This window comes from Lolium perenne, chromosome 1 (genome assembly GCF_019359855.2).
Source record: "Lolium perenne isolate Kyuss_39 chromosome 1, Kyuss_2.0, whole genome shotgun sequence".
In the NCBI taxonomy this organism is placed as follows: domain Eukaryota; kingdom Viridiplantae; phylum Streptophyta; class Magnoliopsida; order Poales; family Poaceae; genus Lolium; species Lolium perenne.
Window position 1 is genome coordinate 246,744,971 of NC_067244.2, and position 19,651 is coordinate 246,764,621.

The 19,651-nt window shown below is 46.0% G+C and overlaps 1 protein-coding gene across 1 annotated transcript; it reads right to left on the bottom strand.

The window, feature by feature from the left end:
• Nucleotides 1–16,907: 16,907 nt before the first annotated feature.
• On the bottom strand, nt 16,908–18,565 carry LOC127327510 (probable purine permease 4). Its single transcript, XM_051354290.2, has one exon. The coding sequence runs from the start codon at nt 18,439–18,441 to the stop codon at nt 17,314–17,316; it is 1,128 nt and encodes a 375-aa protein (XP_051210250.1). The 5' UTR covers nt 18,442–18,565; the 3' UTR covers nt 16,908–17,313.
• Nucleotides 18,566–19,651: the final 1,086 nt, after the last annotated feature.

Sequence of the window (19,651 nt, forward strand, 5' to 3'; positions counted from 1 at the left end):
TAAAGAGTACTTGTCTGAGACAAGGTTGAACAAGGTATAGAGATACCGATGATCAAACCTCGGACAAGTAAAATATCGTGTGACAAAGGGAATCGGTATCGTATGTGAATGGTTCAATCGATCACTAAGTCATCGTTGAATATGTGGGAGCCATTATGGATCTCCAGATCCCGCTATTGGTTATTGGTTGGAGAGAATTCTCAACCATGTCTGCATAGTTCGCGAACCGTAGGGTGACACACTTAAGGTTTGATGTCGTTTAAGTAGATATGGAATATGGAATGGAGTTCGAAGTTTTGTTCGGAGTCTCGGATGGGATCCAGGACATCACGAGGAGTTCCGGAATGGTCCGGAGAATAAGATTCATATATAGGAAGTCACTTTCCAAGTTTGGAAATGATCCGGTGAATTTATGCAAGGTGGTTTCTAGAATTATCCGGAATAAATCACTATGGAAGGAGGAGTCCCGGAGGGACTCCACAAACCCTAACCAGCCAACCAAGTGGGAGGGTGGAGTCCATGGTGGACTCCACCTCCTTGGCCGGCCAAGTAAAGGGGGAAGGGGAGAGTCCCTGTCCCTCTAGGTTTCGTCCATAAGGCAGTTTTTCTGTTGGGGTCTTATTCGAAGACTTTGGGCAAACCCTTGGGGTTCCACCTATATAATGAGGAGGAGAGGGAGGGGCTGCCCATGGCTTGGCTGCACCACCTAGGGCATCCAAGGGCCGGCGCCCAAGTGCCCCTCCCCTCTCCCCAAACCCTAGCCTCTCCTCCTCCACATAATACTCCCGCAACGCATAGGCCAAGCCCTGCCGGAGTTCTCCACCACCACCGCCACCACGCCGTCGTGCTGCCGGGATTCCGAGGAGGATCTACTACTTCCACTGCCCGCTGGAACGGGGAGAAGGACATCATCTTCATCAACACCGAACGTGTGACCGAGTACGGAGGTGCTGCCCGATTGTGGCACCGTCAAGATCTTCTACGCGCTTTTGAAAGCGGCAAGTGATCATCTTCTACAACAACGAGATCTAATCTCGTAGGCTTTGGAAATCTTCAAGGGTTAGCCTCGTGATCCCCTCATTGCTACCATCTTCTAGATTGCATCTTGGCTTGGTTTTTCGTTCATGCGGTAGGAAAATTTTTGTTTTCTATGCTACGAATCCCATCAGCTTCACCATCACGGATATGGCGAGCTATAATTGATGGGAGGGATGTGCTCAAGCAAGGGTTGATTAAAAGAATAGGGACGAGAGAGGAGACAGATATATGGAACACAAATTGGCTTCTGATGGATGGCCTTCTTCGACCGATTGCTTGTTTGTCAAATGATGACCAACCACAGTTGATGTGTGAACTTATCGATCCGTGCACGGCTACATGGGACATGGAGAAGGTCCAAGGGACTTTTCTGCCAATGGATGCTGATATCACTAGAAATATACCGTTCAGCACGAGGAGACAAAATGACTTCTGGAAAGGTATTTTCACAGTACGTTCAGCTTATCGCATGTTAGTTCAAACAAAGGAGAGACAAACTGCATGGTTAGAGGAGAGTTCAGCTGCTTCAAATGTTAAAGAGCAGGAAAACAGTTTGTCAAGTCTCTAGAAAGTTCAGGTTCCAACAAAGTTGAGAGTTTTTCTGTGGAGACTTGCACGACAGTCTCTACAACGGGTGACGTGCTCAATCATCGGCGACACAGAGTGTGTGTGCGGTCTGTGGTGGCCAAGACTCATGGCGACATTCGCTTGCTGAGTGCCATCATGCAAGAAGTGTTTGGGCCCTTGCACCGGAGGAGGTTAATGATTTCATCTTCAACCTCAAGGAGCCGCATGCGTGTGCCTGGCTAGCAACGATTATCAAGGAGTTACCGCATGGAGAGGCGACTAGGGTCGTTGTGTGACATTGTGGGCTTTGTGGCATGCTAGAAGGAAAATTATACATGAAGATTTGTATCCGAGATTCTTATCAGATTTAACCCACGCGTAGACGAGGATGTATTCCCGTGTTCCCTTCCTTTGCAAGAAGGTACGTCGTGTTTGGAGGAGTGGAGGTCCCACGAAGGATTTCCCAACGCCACGAAGGCTCACCCTATTCTCCGAGCCACACCCACGAAGGATAATGACCCTTTCCTTAAGGTTAGCTTTTCCTCCACTCCGGAGATGGCAAGCTCCACAACCACTTCACAAGCCCCACGAAGGAGAAGCCCGGACCTCTTCATAATCTTCCTTGAAGAGATCACCGGAGCACCAACCGCCAAGCCAACTAGGAGGTCTCCCTCCAAGAGTAACAAGCTCACGGTCTCTCACTCGAACTAATCGTGGTGGAGATCTCAACACTATGCAATGATGCAAAGCAAGAACACTAGAGGTGTTCAAATCCTTCACACTCAAATCCCACCAAAGCAACAAATTCTATAATAAGATTAGAGAGGAAGAACAAAAAGGAAATCAACAAATGACTCCAAGATCTAGATCCAAAGGGTTCCCCTCACTTAGAGGAGAGATGGATTTGTGGGGATTGTAGTTCTAGATCTCCTCTCTTAGATCCCTCAAGAATGAGCAAGAATCATGGGGGGAATCAAGAGAGAGGGCTATTTATAGCCCAAGAGCAAATATAACTGTTGGGTAAAAATTGGGTTGAGTCAATCGTCGAGGAGGCCGGTCAACCAGGCCTGGGACCGGGCCGTCCGGTTCAGGACCCGGTCAGACCGGGCCACCGACCGGGCCATCCGGTCCACAGACCGATCGACCGGGCGAGTGACCGGAGCGGGTTTTTTGTCACGCAGAACGTGCGCCGGGAAGGCCGGTCCATTGATACGTCTCCGACGTATCGATAATTTCTTATGTTCCATGCCACATTATTGATGATATCTACATGTTTTATGCATACTTTATGTCATATTTATGCATTTTCCGGCACTAACCTATTAACGAGATGCCGAAGAGCCAGTTGTTGTTTTCTGTTGTTTTTGGTTTCAGAAATCCTAGTAAGGAAATATTCTCGGAATTGGACGAAATCAACGCCCAGGGGCCTATTTTCACACGAAGCTTCCAGAAGACCGAAGGAGTCACGAAGTGGGGCCACGGGGCGCCGACACGCTAAGGCGGCGCGGCCAAGGGGGGCCCGTGCCGCCCTAGTGTGTGGCCCCCCTGTCAGGCCCCCTGACCTATCTCCTCCGCCTACTTAAAGCCTTCGTCGCGAAACCCCCAGTACCGAGAGCCACGATACGGAAAACCTACCAGAGACGCCGCCGCCGCCAATCCCATCTCGGGGGATTCAGGAGATTGCCTCCGGCACCCTGCCGGAGAGGGGAATCATCTCCCGGAGGACTCTTCACCGCCATGGTCGCCTCCGGAGTGATGAGTGAGTAGTTCACCCCTGGACTATGGGTCCATAGCAGTAGCTATCAAGATGGCAATGGAGCGGGTTTGGACGGATATCGGAAAATCAGATCCATGCCTAAATCCATCAGCCTCGCTCTGCTCCACCCACGAACGTATCCATGGGCATGGATGTCGCTCCAAATCTAAATCCGATGGATACTGATATGTCTCCGACGTATCGATAATTTCTTGTGTTCCATGCCACATTACTGATGATATCTACATGTTTTATGCACACTTTATGTCATATTCGTGCATTTTCTGGAACTAACCTATTAACAAGATGCCGAAGAGCCGATTCTTTGTTTTCTGCTGTTTTTGGTTTCAGAAATCCTAGTAACGAAATATTCTCGGAATTGGACGAAATCAACGCCCAGGGTCCTATTTTGCCACGAAGCTTTCAGAAGACCGAAGAGGAGACGAAGTGGGGCCATGAGGCGGCCAAACCCTAGGGCGGCGCGGCCTGGCCCTTGGCCGCGCCGACCTGTGGTGTGGGGCCCTCGTGTGGCCCCCTGACCTGCCCTTCCGCCTACTTAAAGCCTCCGTCGCGAAACCCCCAGTACCGAGAGCCACGATACGGAAAACCTTCCAGAGACGCCGCCGCCGCCAATCCCATCTCGGGGGATTCAGGAGATCGCCTCCGGCACCCTGCCGGAGAGGGGAATCATCTCCCGGAGGACTCTACGCCGCCATGGTCGCCTCCGGAGTGATGAGTGAGTAGTTCACCCCTGGACTATGGGTCCATAGCAGTAGCTAGATGGTTGTCTTCTCCCCATTGTGCTTAATTGTCGGGTCTTGTGAGCTGCCGAACATGATCAAGATCATCTATCTGTAATTCTATATGTTGTGTTTGTTGGGATCCGATGAATAGAGAATACTTGTTATGTTGATTATCAATTTATATCTATGTATTATTTATGATCTTGCATGCTCTCCGTTACTAGTAGATGCTCTGGCCAAGTAAATGCTTGTAACTCCAAGAGGGAGTATTTATGCTCGATAGTGGGTTCATGTCTCCGTGAATCTGGGGAAGTGACAGAAATCTCTAAGATTATGGATGTGATGTTGCCACTAGGGATAAAACATTGGTGCTATGTTCGAGGATGTAGTTACTGATTACATTACGCGTAATACTTAATGCAATTGTCTGTTGTTTTCAACTTAATACTGGAGGGGGTTCGGATGATAACCTGAAGGTGGACTTTTTAGGCATAGATGCATGCTGGATAGCGGTCTATGTACTTTGTCGTAATGCCCAATTAAATCTCACTATACTCATCATAATATGTATGTGCATGGTCATGCCCTCTCTATTTGTCAATTGCCCAACTGTAATTTGTTCACCCAACATGTTGTTTATCTTATGGGAGAGACACCTCTAGTGAACTGTGGACCCCGGTCCTATTCTTTACATCGCATACAATCTACTGCAATACTTGTTTCTTGTTTTCTCGCAAACAATCATCTTCCACACAATACGGTTAATCCTTTGTTACAGCAAGCCGGTGAGATTGACAACCTCACTGTTTCGTTGGGGCAAAGTACTTTGGTTGTGTTGTGCAGGTTCCACGTTGGCGCCGGAATCTCTGGTGTTGCGCCGCACTACATCCCGCCGCCATCAACCTTCAACGTGCTTCTTGACTCCTACTGGTTCGATTAAACCTTGGTTTCTTACTGAGGGAAACTTGCCGCTGTGCGCATCACACCTTCCTCTTGGGGTTCCCAACGGACGTGTCAACTACACGCATCAAGCAAATTTCTGGCGCCGTTGCCGGGGAGATCAAGACACGCTGCAAGGGGAGTCTCCACATCCCAATCTCTTTACTTTGTTTTTGTCTTGCTTAGTTTTATTTACTACTTTGTTTGCTGCACTATACCAAAATACAAAAAAATTAGTTGCTAGTTTTACTTTATTTTACTGTCTTGTTTGCACTCTATATCAAAAACCCAAAAAAAAAAATTAGTTACTTGCATTTACTTTACTTGATTCATCATGTTTCCTTTTAATTTTACCACGAAAGACATACCGGTAGGACGTGGGTCTATAATTGGGAGAAATAATATAGAAGAATTTTTCAATCATGTCAGTACCGTTGAAGATTTTGAAGATAGACACTTGGTAGAACTTGCTCCTACTTATGAAATTGCCGCTGCTGCTTTAGTTCGTATGATGGAAACTAAATTTGTTAATCTCAATCCTATAATCCAACACATGTTTCTTACACTCGGTGATATGGAAGAAGGGGAAAAGAAAGACTTTATTTTAGAAATCCTTCTTAGAGAATTTGGTGGTATAGCAAGAGAGGCTAGAAAGGTCTTTGCTAAATATATTATGCTTGGTTCTTATACCAATTTTGTTAGTCTCCTTGAAAAGATGGATATGGATAGAATTAAGTACACTAATAATATTAATGATGGTGGGGAGATCAAAGCACCAATACCATGTAAGCTCCTAGCGATGAATGATGCATTAGAAAATAACTATGCTTGGCTTGTTCCTGAAAATTTGTTTGATGAGAGTAGCAAACCCAAGACTAATGAAAAGGGAGCCGCTGAAACTTATGTATCCAATATATTATGCATGGTTGAGAAAACACCAAACCCTGCTGAAGATGCTTCGTCTCTCGATAATACTTGATATACACTTTCTGCGCCTAGCTGAAAGGCGTTAAAGAAAAGCGCTTATGGGAGACAACCCATGGTTTTTACTAAAGTACTTTGTTTTTATTTGAGTCTTGGAAGTTATTTACTACTGTAGCAACCTCTACTTATCTTAGTTTTGTGTTTTGTTGTGCCAAGTAAAGTCTTTGATAGTAAAGTTCATACTAGATTTGGATTACTGCGCAGTTTCAGATTTCTTTGCTGTCACGAATCTGGGCTGTTTTCTCTGTAGGTAACTCAGAAAATTATGCTAATTTACGTGAGTGATCCTCAGATATGTACGCAACTTTCATTCAATTTGAGAATTTTCATTTGAGCAAGTCTGGTGCCTCGATAAAATTCTTCAATACGAACTGTTCTGTTTTTGACAGATTCTGCCTTTTATTTCGCATTGCCTCTTTTGCTATGTTGGATGAATTTCTTTGATCCATTAATGTCCAATAGCTTTATGCAATGTCCAGAAGTGTTAAGAATGATTGTGTCACCTCTGAACATGTTAATTTTTATTGTCCACTAACCCTCTAATGAGTTGTTTCGAGTTTGGTGTGGAGGAAGTTTTCAAGGATCAAGAGAGGAGTATGATGCAATATGATCAAGGAGAGTGAAAGCTCTAAGCTTGGGGATGCTCCGGTGGTTCACCCCTGCATATTCTAAGAAGACTCAAGCGTCTAAGCTTGGGGATGCCCAAGGCATCCCCTTCTTCATCGACAATATTATCAGGTTCCTCCCCTGAAACTATATTTTTATTCCATCACATCTTATGTGCTTTTCTTGGAGCGTCGGTTTGTTTTTGTTTTTATTTTTTTTGAATAAAATGGATCCTAGCATTCACTTTGTGGGAGAGAGACACGCTCCGCTGTAGCATATGGACAAGTATGTCCTTAGGCTTTACTCATAGTATTCATGGCGAAGTTTCTTCTTCGTTAAATTGTTATATGGTTGGAATTGGAAAATGCTACATGTAGTAATTCTAAAATGTCTTGGATAATGTGATACTTGGCAATTGTTGTGCTCATGTTTAAGCTCTTGCATCATATACTTTGCACCCATTAATGAAGAAATACATAGAGCATGCTAAAATTTGGTTTGCATATTTGGTCTCTCTAAAGTCTAGATAATTTCTAGTATTGAGTTTTGAACAACAAGGAAGACGGTGTAGAGTCTTATAATGTTTACAATATGTCTTTTATGTGAGTTTTGCTGCGCCGTTCATCCTTGTGTTTGTTTCAAATAACCTTGCTAGCCTAAACCTTGTATCGAGAGGGAATACTTCTCATGCATCCAAAATCCTTGAGCCAACCACTATGCCATTTGTGTCCACCATACCTACCTACTACATGGTATTTCTCCGCCATTCCAAAGTAAATTGCTTGAGTGCTACCTTTAAATTTCCATTCTCCACCTTTACAATATATAGCTCATGGGACAAATAGCTTAAAAACTATTGTAGTATTGAATATGTACTTATGCACTTTATCTCTTATTAAGTTGCTTGTTGTGCGATAACCATGTTCACTGGGGACGCCATCAACTATTCTTTGTTGAATATCATGTGAGTTGCTATGCATGTCCGTCTTATCTGAAGTAAGGGAGATCTACCACCTTATGGTTAAGCATGCATATTGTTAGAGAAGAACATTGGGCCGCTAACTAAAGCCATGATTCATGGTGGAAGTTTCAGTTTTGGACATATATCCTCAATCTCATATGAGAATAATAATTGTTGCCACATGCTTATGCATTAAAGAGGAGTCCATTATCTGTTGTCCATGTTGTCCCGGTATGGATGTCTAAGTTGAGAATAATCAAAAGCGAGAAATCCAAAATGCGAGCTTTCTCCTTAGACCTTTGTACAGGCGGCATGGAGGTACCCCATTGTGACACTTGGTTAAAACATGTGTATTGCGATGATCTGGTAGTCCAAGCTAATTAGGACAAGGTGCGGGCACTATTAGTATACTATGCATGAGGCTTGCAACTTGTAAGATATAATTTACATAACTCATATGCTTTATTACTACCGTTGACAAAATTGTTTCATGTTTTCAAAATAAAAGCTCTAGCACAAATATAGCAATCGATGCTTTCCTCTTTGAAGGACCATTCTTTTTACTTTTATGTTGAGTCAGTTCACCTATTTCTCTCCACCTCAAGAAGCAAACACTTGTGTGAACTGTGCATTGATTCCTACATATTTGCATATTGCACTTATTATATTACTCTATGTTGACAATATCCATGAGATATACATGTTATAAGTTGAAAGCAACCGCTGAAACTTAATCTTCCTTTGTGTTGCTTCAATACCTTTACTTTGATTTATTGCTTTATGAGTTAACTCTTATGCAAGACTTATTGATGCTTGTCTTGAAGTACTATTCATGAAAAGTCTTTGCTTTATGATTCACTTGTTTACTCATGTCATTACCATTGTTTTGATCGCTGCATTCATTACATATGTTTACAAATAGTATGATCAAGGTTATGATGGCATGTCACTCCAGAAATTATCTTTGTTATCGTTTTACCGCTCGGACGACAGCAGAACTAAGCTTGGGGATGCTGATACGTCTCCGACGTATCGATAATTTCTTGTGTTCCATGCCACATTATTGATGATATCTACATGTTTTATGCACACTTTATGTCATATTCGTGCATTTTCTGGAACTAACCTATTAACAAGATGCCGAAGAGCCAGTTGCTGTTTTCTGCTGTTTTTGGTTTCAGAAATCCTAGTAACGAAATATTCTCGGAATTGGACGAAATCAACGCCCAGGGTTCTATTTTTCCACGAAGCTTCCAGAAGACCGAAGAGGAGACGAAGTGGGGCCACGAGGCAGCCAAACCCTAGGGCGGCGCGGCCTGGCCCTTGGCCGTGCCGACCTGTGGTGTGGGGCCCTCGTGTGGCCCCCTGACCTGCCCTTCCGCCTACTTAAAGCCTCCGTCGCGAAACCCCCAGTACCGAGAGCCACGATACGGAAAACCTTCCAGAGATGCCGCCGCCGCCAATCCCATCTCGGGGGATTCAGGAGATCGCCTCCGGTACCCTGCCGGAGAGGGGAATCATCTCCCGGAGGACTCTACGCCGCCATGGTCGCCTCCGGAGTGATGAGTGAGTAGTTCACCCCTGGACTATGGGTCCATAGCAGTAGCTAGATGGTTGTCTTCTCCCCATTGTGCTTAATTGTTGGGTCTTGTGAGCTGCCGAACATGATCAAGATCATCTATCTGTAATTCTATATGTTGTGTTTGTTGGGATCCGATGAATAGAGAATACTTGTTATGTTGATTATCAATTTATATCTATGTGTTGTTTATGATCTTGCATGCTCTCCGTTACTAGTAGATGCTCTGGCCAAGTAAATGCTTGTAACTCTAAGAGGGAGTATTTATGCTCAATAGTGGGTTCATGTCTCCGTGAATCTGGGGAAGTGACAGAAATCTCTAAGATTATGGATGTGCTGTTGCCACTAGGGATAAAACATTGGTGCTATGTTCGAGGATGTAGTTACTGATTACATTATGCGCAATACTTAATGCAATTGTCTGTTGTTTTCAACTTAATACTGGAGGGGGTTCGGATGATAACCTGAAGGTGGACTTTTTAGGTATAGATGCATGCTGGATAGCGGTCTATGTACTTTGTCGTAATGCCCAATGAAATCTCACTATACTCATCATAATATGTATGTGCATGGTCATACCCTCTCTATTTGTCAATTGCCCAACTGTAATTTGTTCACCCAACATGCTGTTTATCTTATGGGAGAGACACCTCTAGTGAACTGTGGACCCCGGTCCTATTCTTTACATCGCATACAATCTACTGCAATACTTGTTTTACTGTTTTCTGCAAACAGTCATCTTCCACACAATACGGTTAATCCTTTGTTACAGCAAGCCGGTGAGATTGACAACCTCACTGTTTCGTTGGGGCAAAGTACTTTGGTTGTGTTGTGCAGGTTCCACGTTGGCGCCGGAATCTCTGGTGTTGCGCCGCACTACATCCCGCCGCCATAAACCTTCAACGTGCTTCTTGACTCCTACTGGTTCGATTAAACCTTGGTTTCTTACTGAGGGAAACTTGCCGCTGTGCGCATCACACCTTCCTCTTGGGGTTCCCAACGGACGTGTCAACTACACGCATCAGATACCTGGATATCCATAGATATCCATGCCCATAAAATTTGAATAGAATTTCATCAATATTTCACTTGCATTTCATCAATAATAAGCTAACATGAATATTTTGGTAGCATTTCGACATTATTTCAGTAACATTTCAGCCGTAAGTATGTCGACAATTCATAGGAATATCAAAGCAACAATATATCACATTACCGAGGAGGCGGAGCAATCAACGAAGATCCACAGTCAATGCGGACGGCGGAAGCCCTACCAGCACAAGGCAGTTCCGTGATTATTTAGAGTATAAAATCATTAAGGCTTAAATTAAGGGTATGGTGATTTGGGCCTAAAAAGGACAGCCAATCGTAGGTAAAATCTCATGTGTCACTGACATGTAGGTCCCACATGTCAGTTGGATATCCATCGAATATCCATGGAGCAAAAGCTCTGCCCGTGCCCGCTCCATGAATCATCGGATATCCGCCCCATGAAATCCGTGGACACAACCAACCCTCCATACCCGTGCCCGGTGGGTCGAATATCCATGGATACCCGGATCCGTGGATAAAATTGCCATCGTGAAGTAGCTAGATGGTCATCTTCTCCTAATTGTGCTTCATTGTCGGGTCTTGTGAGCTGCCTAACATGATCAAGATCATCTATCTGTAATGCTACACGTTGTGTTTGTTGGGATCCGATGGATAGAGAATACTATGTTATGTTGATTATCAATTTATATCTATGTGTTGTTTATGATCTTGCATGCTCTCCGTTATTAGTAAGGGCTCTGGCCAAGTTTTTGCTAGTAACTCCAAGAGGGAGTATTTATGCTCGATAGTGGGTTCATGCCTCCATTAAATCTGGGACAGTGACAGAAAGTTCTAAGGTTGTGGATGTGTTGTTGCCACTAGGGATAAAACATCGATGCTATGTCCGAGGATGTAGTTGTTGATTACATTACGCACCATACTTAATGCAATTGTCTGTTGTTTGCAACTTAATACTGGAAGGGGTTCGGATGATAACCTGAAGGTGGACTTTTCAGGCATAGATGCATGCTAGATAGCGGTCTATGTACTTTGTCGTAATGCCCAATTAAATCTCACTATACTCATCATATCATGTATGTGCATGGTCATGCCCTCTTTATTTGTCAATTGCCCAACTATAATTTGTTCACCCAACATGCTATTTATCTTATGGGAGAGACGCCTCTAGTGAACTGTGGACCCCAGTCCATTCTTTTACATCGAATACAATCTACTGCAATACTTGTTCTACTGTTTTCTGCAAACAATCATCATCCACACTATACATCTAATCCTTTGTTACAGCAAGCCGGTGAGATTGACAACCTCACTGTTTCGTTGGGGCAAAGTACTTTGGTTGTGTTGTGCAGGTTCCACGTTGGCGCCGGAATCACTGGTGTTGCGCCGCACTACATCTCGCCGCCATCAACCTTCAACGTGCTTCTTGGCTCCTACTGGTTCGATAAACCTTGGTTTCTTACTGAGGAAAAACTTGCCGCTGTACACATCACACCTTCCTCTTGGGGTTCCCAACGGACGCGTGTTGTACACGTATCAAGCTCTTTTTCTGGCGCCGTTGCCGGGGAGATCAAGACACGCTGCAAGGGGAGTCTCCACTTCCAATCTCTTTACTTTGTTTTTGTCTTGCTTTATTTTATTTACTACTTTGTTTGCTGCATTATATCAAAACACAAAAAATAGTTGCTAGCTTTACTTTATTTACTGTCTTGTTTGCATACTCCATATTAAAAACACAAAAAAAATTAGTTACTTGCATTTGCTTTACTTATTTCAGCATGTTTCCTTTTAATTTTACTGTAAAAGATGTACATGTGGGACAAGGGTCTATAATTGGAAGAGATAATATAGAAGAATTTTTCACCCATATTAGTATGTATGAAGATCTCAAAGATATACCACTGGCAAAAGCTGTCCCTACCTATGAAGATGCCTCTGTTTGTTTGGTACGCATGATGGAAGCTAGATTTATTAGTCTCAACCCCATGATACAACACATGTTTCTTACACTTTCTGATATGGAGAGGGGAGAGAAGAGAGATTTTGTTTTAAAAGTCCTAGTGCGAGAATATGAGGATATAGCCAAAGAAGCTAGAAAAGTTTTTAGTAAGCATGAGAGGCTTGGTATGATCACCGATTTTAAAAGAACACTTGAAAAGATAGATATGGATAGAATTAAGTACACTAATAATGTTAATGATGGTGGGGAGATTAAAGCACCGATACCTTGCAAGCTCCTAGCAATGCATGAAGCTCTAGATGATAATTATGCTTGGCTTGTCCCTGAAAATTTGTTTGATGAGAGTAGCAAGCCCAAGACTAATGAAAAGGGAGCCTCTGAAACTTATGTATACAAAATACAATGCATGGTTGAGAAAACTCCAAACCCCGCTGTAGATGCATCATCTCTTGATAATACTTGATACACACTTTCTGCGCCTAGCTGAAAGGCGTTAAAGGAAAACGCTTATGGGAGACAACCCATGATTTTACTACTGCACTTTTATTTTATATTTGAGTCTTGGAAGTTGTTACAACTGTAGCAACCTCTCCTTATCTTAGTTTTTTGCATTGTTGTGCCAAGTAAAGTCGTTGGTAGTAAGGTTCATACTAGATTTGGATTACTGCGCAGAAACAGATTTCTTTGCTGTCACGAATCTGGGCCTAATTCTCTGTAGGTAACTCAGAAAATTATGCCAATTTACGTGAGTGATCCTCAGATATGTACGCAACTTTCATTAAATTTGAGAATTTTCATTTGAGCAAGTCTGGTGCCTCTTAGAAATTCGTCATTACGAACTGTTCTGTTTTGACAGATTCTGCCTTTTATTTCGCATTGCCTGTTTTGCTATACTTGATGGATTTTTCGATTCCATTAACTTTCAGTAGATTTGTGCAATGTTAAGAAGTGTTAAGAATGATTATGTCACCTCTGAATATGTGAATTTTAATTGTGCACTAACCCTCTAATGAGTTGTTTTGAGTTTGGTGTGGAGGAAGTTTTCAAGGATCAAGAGAGGAGGATGATACAATATGATCAAGGAGAGTGAAAGCTCTAAGCTTGGGGATGCCCCGGTGGTTCACCCCTGCATATTTCAAGAGGACTCAAGCGTCTAAGCTTGGGGATACCCAAGGCATCCCCTTCTTCATCGACAACATTATCAGGTTCCTCTAGTGAAACTATATTTTTATTCCATCACATCTTATGTACTTTGGTCCAATCCACGGTTTTTGGTCCAAGATTTCGCTTTTTGGTGATTGGCAAATTCACTTTAGCCAAACAACCCCAAGTTCGTAGGTAGGAGAGTGTTGGTATTTTCTTTTCCCATTTCTCATAAGGGGTAATCTCTTTATTCTTGGTTGGAACACGATTTAGGACATGACAAGAAGTCAATATAGCCTCCCCCACCATTCCTTGGATAAACCCGAAACATCTAACATGGCGTTAACCAAATCTGTTAGAGTACGGTTTTTTTCCTTTCCGCAATCCCATTGGATTGTGGGGAATTGGGAGGCGTCCTCTCATGGATTATACCATGTTCCGCACAGAATAAATTGAACTCATTAGAAAAGCACTCTCCACCACGATCGGACCGAACCCTTTTTATCTTTCTTTCAAGTTGATTTTCAGCTTCAGCCTTATAGATTTTAAAGAAATCAAGAGCCTCATCTTTAGTTTTCAGAAGATACACATAACAGTACCTAGTGGAATCATCAATCAAAGTCATGAAATATTTCTTTCCACCTCTTATCAACTCACCATTCATCTCACATAGATCTGAATGTATGAGCTCTAGTGGTGCCAAGTTTCTTTCCTTCGCAGGCTTGTGAGGCTTGCGAGGTTGCTTTGCTTGCACACAAGCATGGCACTTAGAGCTTTTGACAAAGGTGAATTTCGGAATTAAACTCATATCAGCAAGCCGCGTCATATAACCAAAATTAACATGACAAAGTCGTGAATGCCAAACATTAGTTTCATTAACACTAGTGCTTACATGGTTCACAACATTATCACAGAAGTCTTCTAGAGAGAAGCGAAACATTCCCTCACATTCATAGCCCTTTCCAACAAAAGTTCCATACTTAGATAGTACAACTTTATTGGACTCAAACACAAACACAAACTTAAACCCATCTTTCATAAGACGGGAGCCACTGACGAGATTCTTCTTGTTAGAAGGGACATGCAACACGTTCTTTAGTTGCACGATCTTTCCCGAAGTAAACTTCAGATCTACCGTGCCAACACCACGAACAGTAGCATGTAACCCATTTTCCATCATTACTGAGGAACCTCGGGCCTGATAAGAGGTAAACATGGAGATGTCAGCACACACATGAACATTGGCACCTGTATCAGCCCACCATTCTGTGGGCTGAAACATCGAAAGAACAGTAGGTAATATATTACCATACCCTGTAGTTCCTTCCTCTGTGTTGCCAATGATTATGCTGACAGAATTTGAGTTCTGTCCAACCAGACATTTCTTTCCTTTGCGTTGTGGACAGCGATTAGCCCAATGGCCTATCTCGCCACACACCCAGCAAGGATCTTTCTTCTCCGTTTTCCCCTTCTTCTTGAAGTTGGTAGTCTGGGAGACTCCCTTGTTCTTTCCCTTGGACTTGTGGGCATTTTTTATGCACCATATTGGCAGCTGAACGTCCCTCGGTTCCTCCAGTGTGTTTGTCTTTTGCCCTCGCCTTCTCCTCAACATCCAGAGATCCCATGATATTCTCAACAGAGAACTCATGCCTCTGATGTTTCAGAGAAGTGACAAAGTTCCTCCATGAAGGGGGAAGCTTAGCGACAATGCATCCCGCGACAAACTTGTCCGGTAGCACACACTTGAGGAGCTCGAGTTCCTTTGCCATGATCTGTATCTCATGAGCTTGTTCTAATACAGATCGGTTCTCAACCATTCTGTAGTCATTGAACTGCTCCATAGCATACAGTTCACCTCCGGCATCGGCAACACCTAACTTAGCATCCAGTGCATCCCACAGTTCCTCCCCATTTCGGATGTGCAGATAAGCATCAACCGACTTGTCTCCAAGCACACTAAGGACGGCACCCACAGAAATTACGGTGGCATCCCTGAACGCTTTATCCTCTTCAGGAGTAAGCGGACCTCTGGGAGTACCTTCCGCAACTCGGTGCACGCCCATAGAAGTGAGCCACAAGAGGGTCTTATTCTGCCATCTCTTGAAATGAGAACCCGTAAACGGGCTCGGTTTGAGCGCAGCAGCAAAACCAGACGGTGAAAATTGCCTAAGCAGATAAAGTTTTTGGATTGTTGGATTATTAGGCAATTTCCGTGTGAGTTTAATTACCGAAAGCAACATTATAGATGCACAAGCATACTTAACCATACACATCAGACTAAGCACATGCATCAGATCTGAACGTGAAACAAGTAGCAGTGCAAGGTAGGAGAGGAAAAGCACGTACATCACGACCGGGAAGGTCGCACTAGCAGCAGCACCACCACCACCATGGGTATTGTTGATGTCGCCCATGGTGTAGTCGGATCTGTCGATGAAGCAGCCGAACCGTCGAAGAAGAGCACGAACAGCAGCGAGCAGTCGCGCCGAGACGCTCCCCAAAAACCTTATTGCCCGTCTCCCGGTGGAGGATCTCAACGAACGGGGTTTCGGATGCCTGCTCTCCCGGACGGCTATGCACGCAGTCGCCGGGATGGGGAAGACTAGAGAGTAGCGCAACAAAAGGAACTTCACGAGAGAGATCTGAGAGCACTGTTTTCCAGATCTGATCGGTCTCATTGTATAGCCTGGGAGGAGAGCCGCCCCGATCGCGTTGACACGCGTAGGAAGCCAGGGATACGCGGCAAACATGCACATGCAGGTCGACACGTACCCAACTCAGTTGGTGCACGAAGTAAAAATTTAGGCTTCCTTGAGTGTGTCTCGAACTCGAACTCGAGTCACGAAACGCGACGTGCGTGATGTGACGTGCCGAGCCGAGCCGAGGCGGGGCGGGTGGAGGAGGAGGAGTGCGCGAGGGCTCCTTCTATTCTCACTCACTTGGAATGACTAGAACAACAGCCCTTATATACCAATCCAACTCTCTCCCAACTAGCAATGTGGGACTAAACTTTGTCCCCCAAGGCTGTCCCAAGCTGCCAACGTGATGGGTCTTGAGATTTCAGAAATTGTAGACTACATGGGCTGCCTTAGGGCCGCAGCCCATCTACATTCAACACGTCCCGTGAGCGATTACGGATAACAAGGAATCCCCTAAAAGACCAATTCCAGGATACTATCCTATACATCACAGTCAAAATTACCTCAAGATCTTAAGGATAGGATGAGCATCAAAAGCAAGTGAATTGAGGCGTTTAAGAACTAGGGACCCAGATGTACAAGTGAGTATTATTCCTATCAATTCAGAGAGAGAGAACTATGTAGAGCACTACTGATTTGTAGGACTAAGTATATGACTCGTGATATGGTCCATACCAATAACCGATACATCATGGGGAAATGTACTTCAGGAATGTACACACAGTTCTATTAGGATAAGGAGTCATGGCATGACAACAAGGGGGGAATGATCACACAGTTTCAGAGCAGGCCAGTTAGCTAGCTTGCTAACTAGGTAAACTATTGGGAATTGATGCAATGCAGTAACGAAAGATTAAATTAAAGAGAATAGATAGATAGATCTGAAGCATAGATAGACATGACAACACCATGTTCATGGTGGTAACTAACCCAGGTGAAAGTACAGCAGATTTACACTGTGAAAGTTGTTTCACACACCTACATATGCATGCATCCATGCTAAACCCTGAAGAGAACCTCACAGCAAACCTAGCCAAGGATAGTAGCCACCAAACAAGCATCGATCATCATCACCCACGCCATTCTTGTCTCTTTGTAAGCTGTAAATAACTCTTTGCCTAATCGATGTAACATGACACGTCTACAACAAGCTAGCGCATCATCGATCCTGCCACATTGCTTTCCGGGGTACTACCAAAGAAAATTTCAGTTTCCATTGCAATTGTTGCAACGTACTCTTTTCTCACATGGTTCGTACACTTACCCCCTGTGGCCGGCCGGCGCTGCCTCAAACGGTTTCGGTGGCCTCGTCTCCGCCGGCGGTGAGGCTCTTGAGCGCGTCGTCATTGTCCCCGGCGAGGGCATCGTCGTCTTTGTCCTGATCATCATCGTCGGCGGCCTTCTTCTTGCTCTTGGTGTACTCGCCGTAGAGGTACGAGGAGAGGCCCCAGATGCAGAGCACGGTGGCGATGGCCTTCTCGGCGCCGAAGGGGTCGCCGAACACCACGACGCCGCCGATCACGTTGATCGTGAGCACCGCCGCCATGCAGACGCCGCTGTGGAGCGACGACGTGAGGTAGATCACGCCTGCGGTGCCCATGAAGCATGCCTGCCACGTCACCAGCAGTGTCGCCACCACGAGCCAGTACACTGCGTGGGACCCCTTCCAGCGCGCCACCTCGTCGCGCATGCCGCCCGAGGCCACGAGCCCGACCGCTGCCACGACGGACGCCATGGCCTGCATCACCGCCTGCACTTCCACCGCCAGGATGAACCCGCCGGAGACCGCCTCCCGGTACAGGAGCTCCATGACGGGCAGGTACGCGGAGAAGAGCCCCGCCGCGGAGAGCGTGACGACGAAGCCGAGGATGTATCCCTTCCTGTCCGGGCTCTCGCCGGTGTCGCCGGAGCGGAGCCCGAGGAGCACCGAGCAGAGCGTCATGAGCACGACGGCGTTGAGGTTGACGAAGGTGATCGGGTGGCGTACGATGGCGACGGCGAGGACGAGCGTGAAGGCGAGCTGCGTGGAGAGCAGCAGCGACGAGGTGGACACGGGGAGCAGCGAGGAGCTGTAGGAGAAGAGCAAGTTGTTGACGCCCATGAGCGCGCCGATGATGAGGCACACGGACAGGAACCGCCGCGAGAACCACAGAAACGGGCGGGGCGCGGCGGCGGGGCGGCCGGCGAGGAAGACGGCGGCCACCAGCGTCGGGAACCCCGCCGACTGCACTAGCGTCACCACCCACTTGTTCTGCCCACCGTGCTCGAAGTAGAACCGGGAGAGCAGGCTCGACGCCACCGAGCCTACCAGCAGCGCCGCGTAGTTCGCCATCAGGAGCACCGTAGACGTCGACCTGGTGCGCCGGCGCGGCGCCGCGGCTGCGCCGCCCACGGTGGTGGATGAGGAGATGGCCATTGCCCTGCGCGCCGTCGTCGTCGAGGAAGGAGATGATGGGTGGATTGCGATGGGCGTCGAGCGATCGTGGGTTTATATGCGGCCGGCGCAGGGGGAAATCCTCTGATTGGAAACAAAAATCAGGCTAATTGCGTGCAGTAAGGAGGAATTAGAGAAGGTTTTACACTGCTCGCCTCTTCCGTTTCTTTCTTTTCCGGATGGCCGGATGTGAAAAAGCCTGGCGTCCGTTACTATACGTTACTAGTTCGAGTTTGTACATATATTCGTATAATTTTGATTACAGCAATACTGGCAAATTAATGATTGCCAGAAAAATACAAAATCTCTTCGCCAAGAGATAGGCTATGCATGCATGCGTAAATATTTTTACATGTGTATTTGGATATGTATGTATGTACTCATGCAATGCATTCATTGCCCAAAGTAGGAAACAAAATTGACAATGAGCTGTAAATGTAGTATAGGATCTCCGAATTAATTTTGACGAATTGATTCCTTGATCATATATCGGCAGAAGATCCATGGATCGATTAGTTGTTTGCTGAACATCCATGTGGTATAAGAGCATGTCTAGCAGGCCCATCAAAACGCGCGCACCCCGTATAATTCCGGCGGGATAGGGGTGAGGGCATTTTGGGCCGTCTAGCAAGCCCTGTATTCGGGCCGGCCCGTACCCTCACTCGCAACCCTAGCCCCGTCGTGCGCCGCCGCCTCCCCACACACACTCCGGCGAGCAATTCATAGCCGCACGCCGCAGCATTTGCACCTCCATCCGCCATGAGCGCACATCGGCGGAGTAGTGCCTCGCCGCCGCAGGATCAATGCGATCCCGCTCGCCGGGCATGATGGAGGATGCGTGGCGCCGCCACTGCAAGCTCTCCGCCGCCGGGAGTCGGCGTGCGGCGTGCAAGTACGCCGGCGCCGAATGGGTGCCGCCGACGCTCCGCGACTTCGCGACGGGCGGCCGCTACCACAAGGACGACCCGCCGATGAGTGGCGGCGCTTTAGACAAATGGCAGAGCGAGTGGGAGCAGCAACGGGCATGGAAGGCCGCATGGGAGGGGAGCTCCAGCGGCAGAGCGTGGCGAGCCGGCGACGAGGAAGAGGAGGCGGAGGAGGGGGAGGACCCCCTCTACTTGGAGGAGGTGACCGCGTCCATGAAGGAAGCCACCGACAAGGCTCGGGCAGAGGCGGAGGTGGCGGCGCAGGC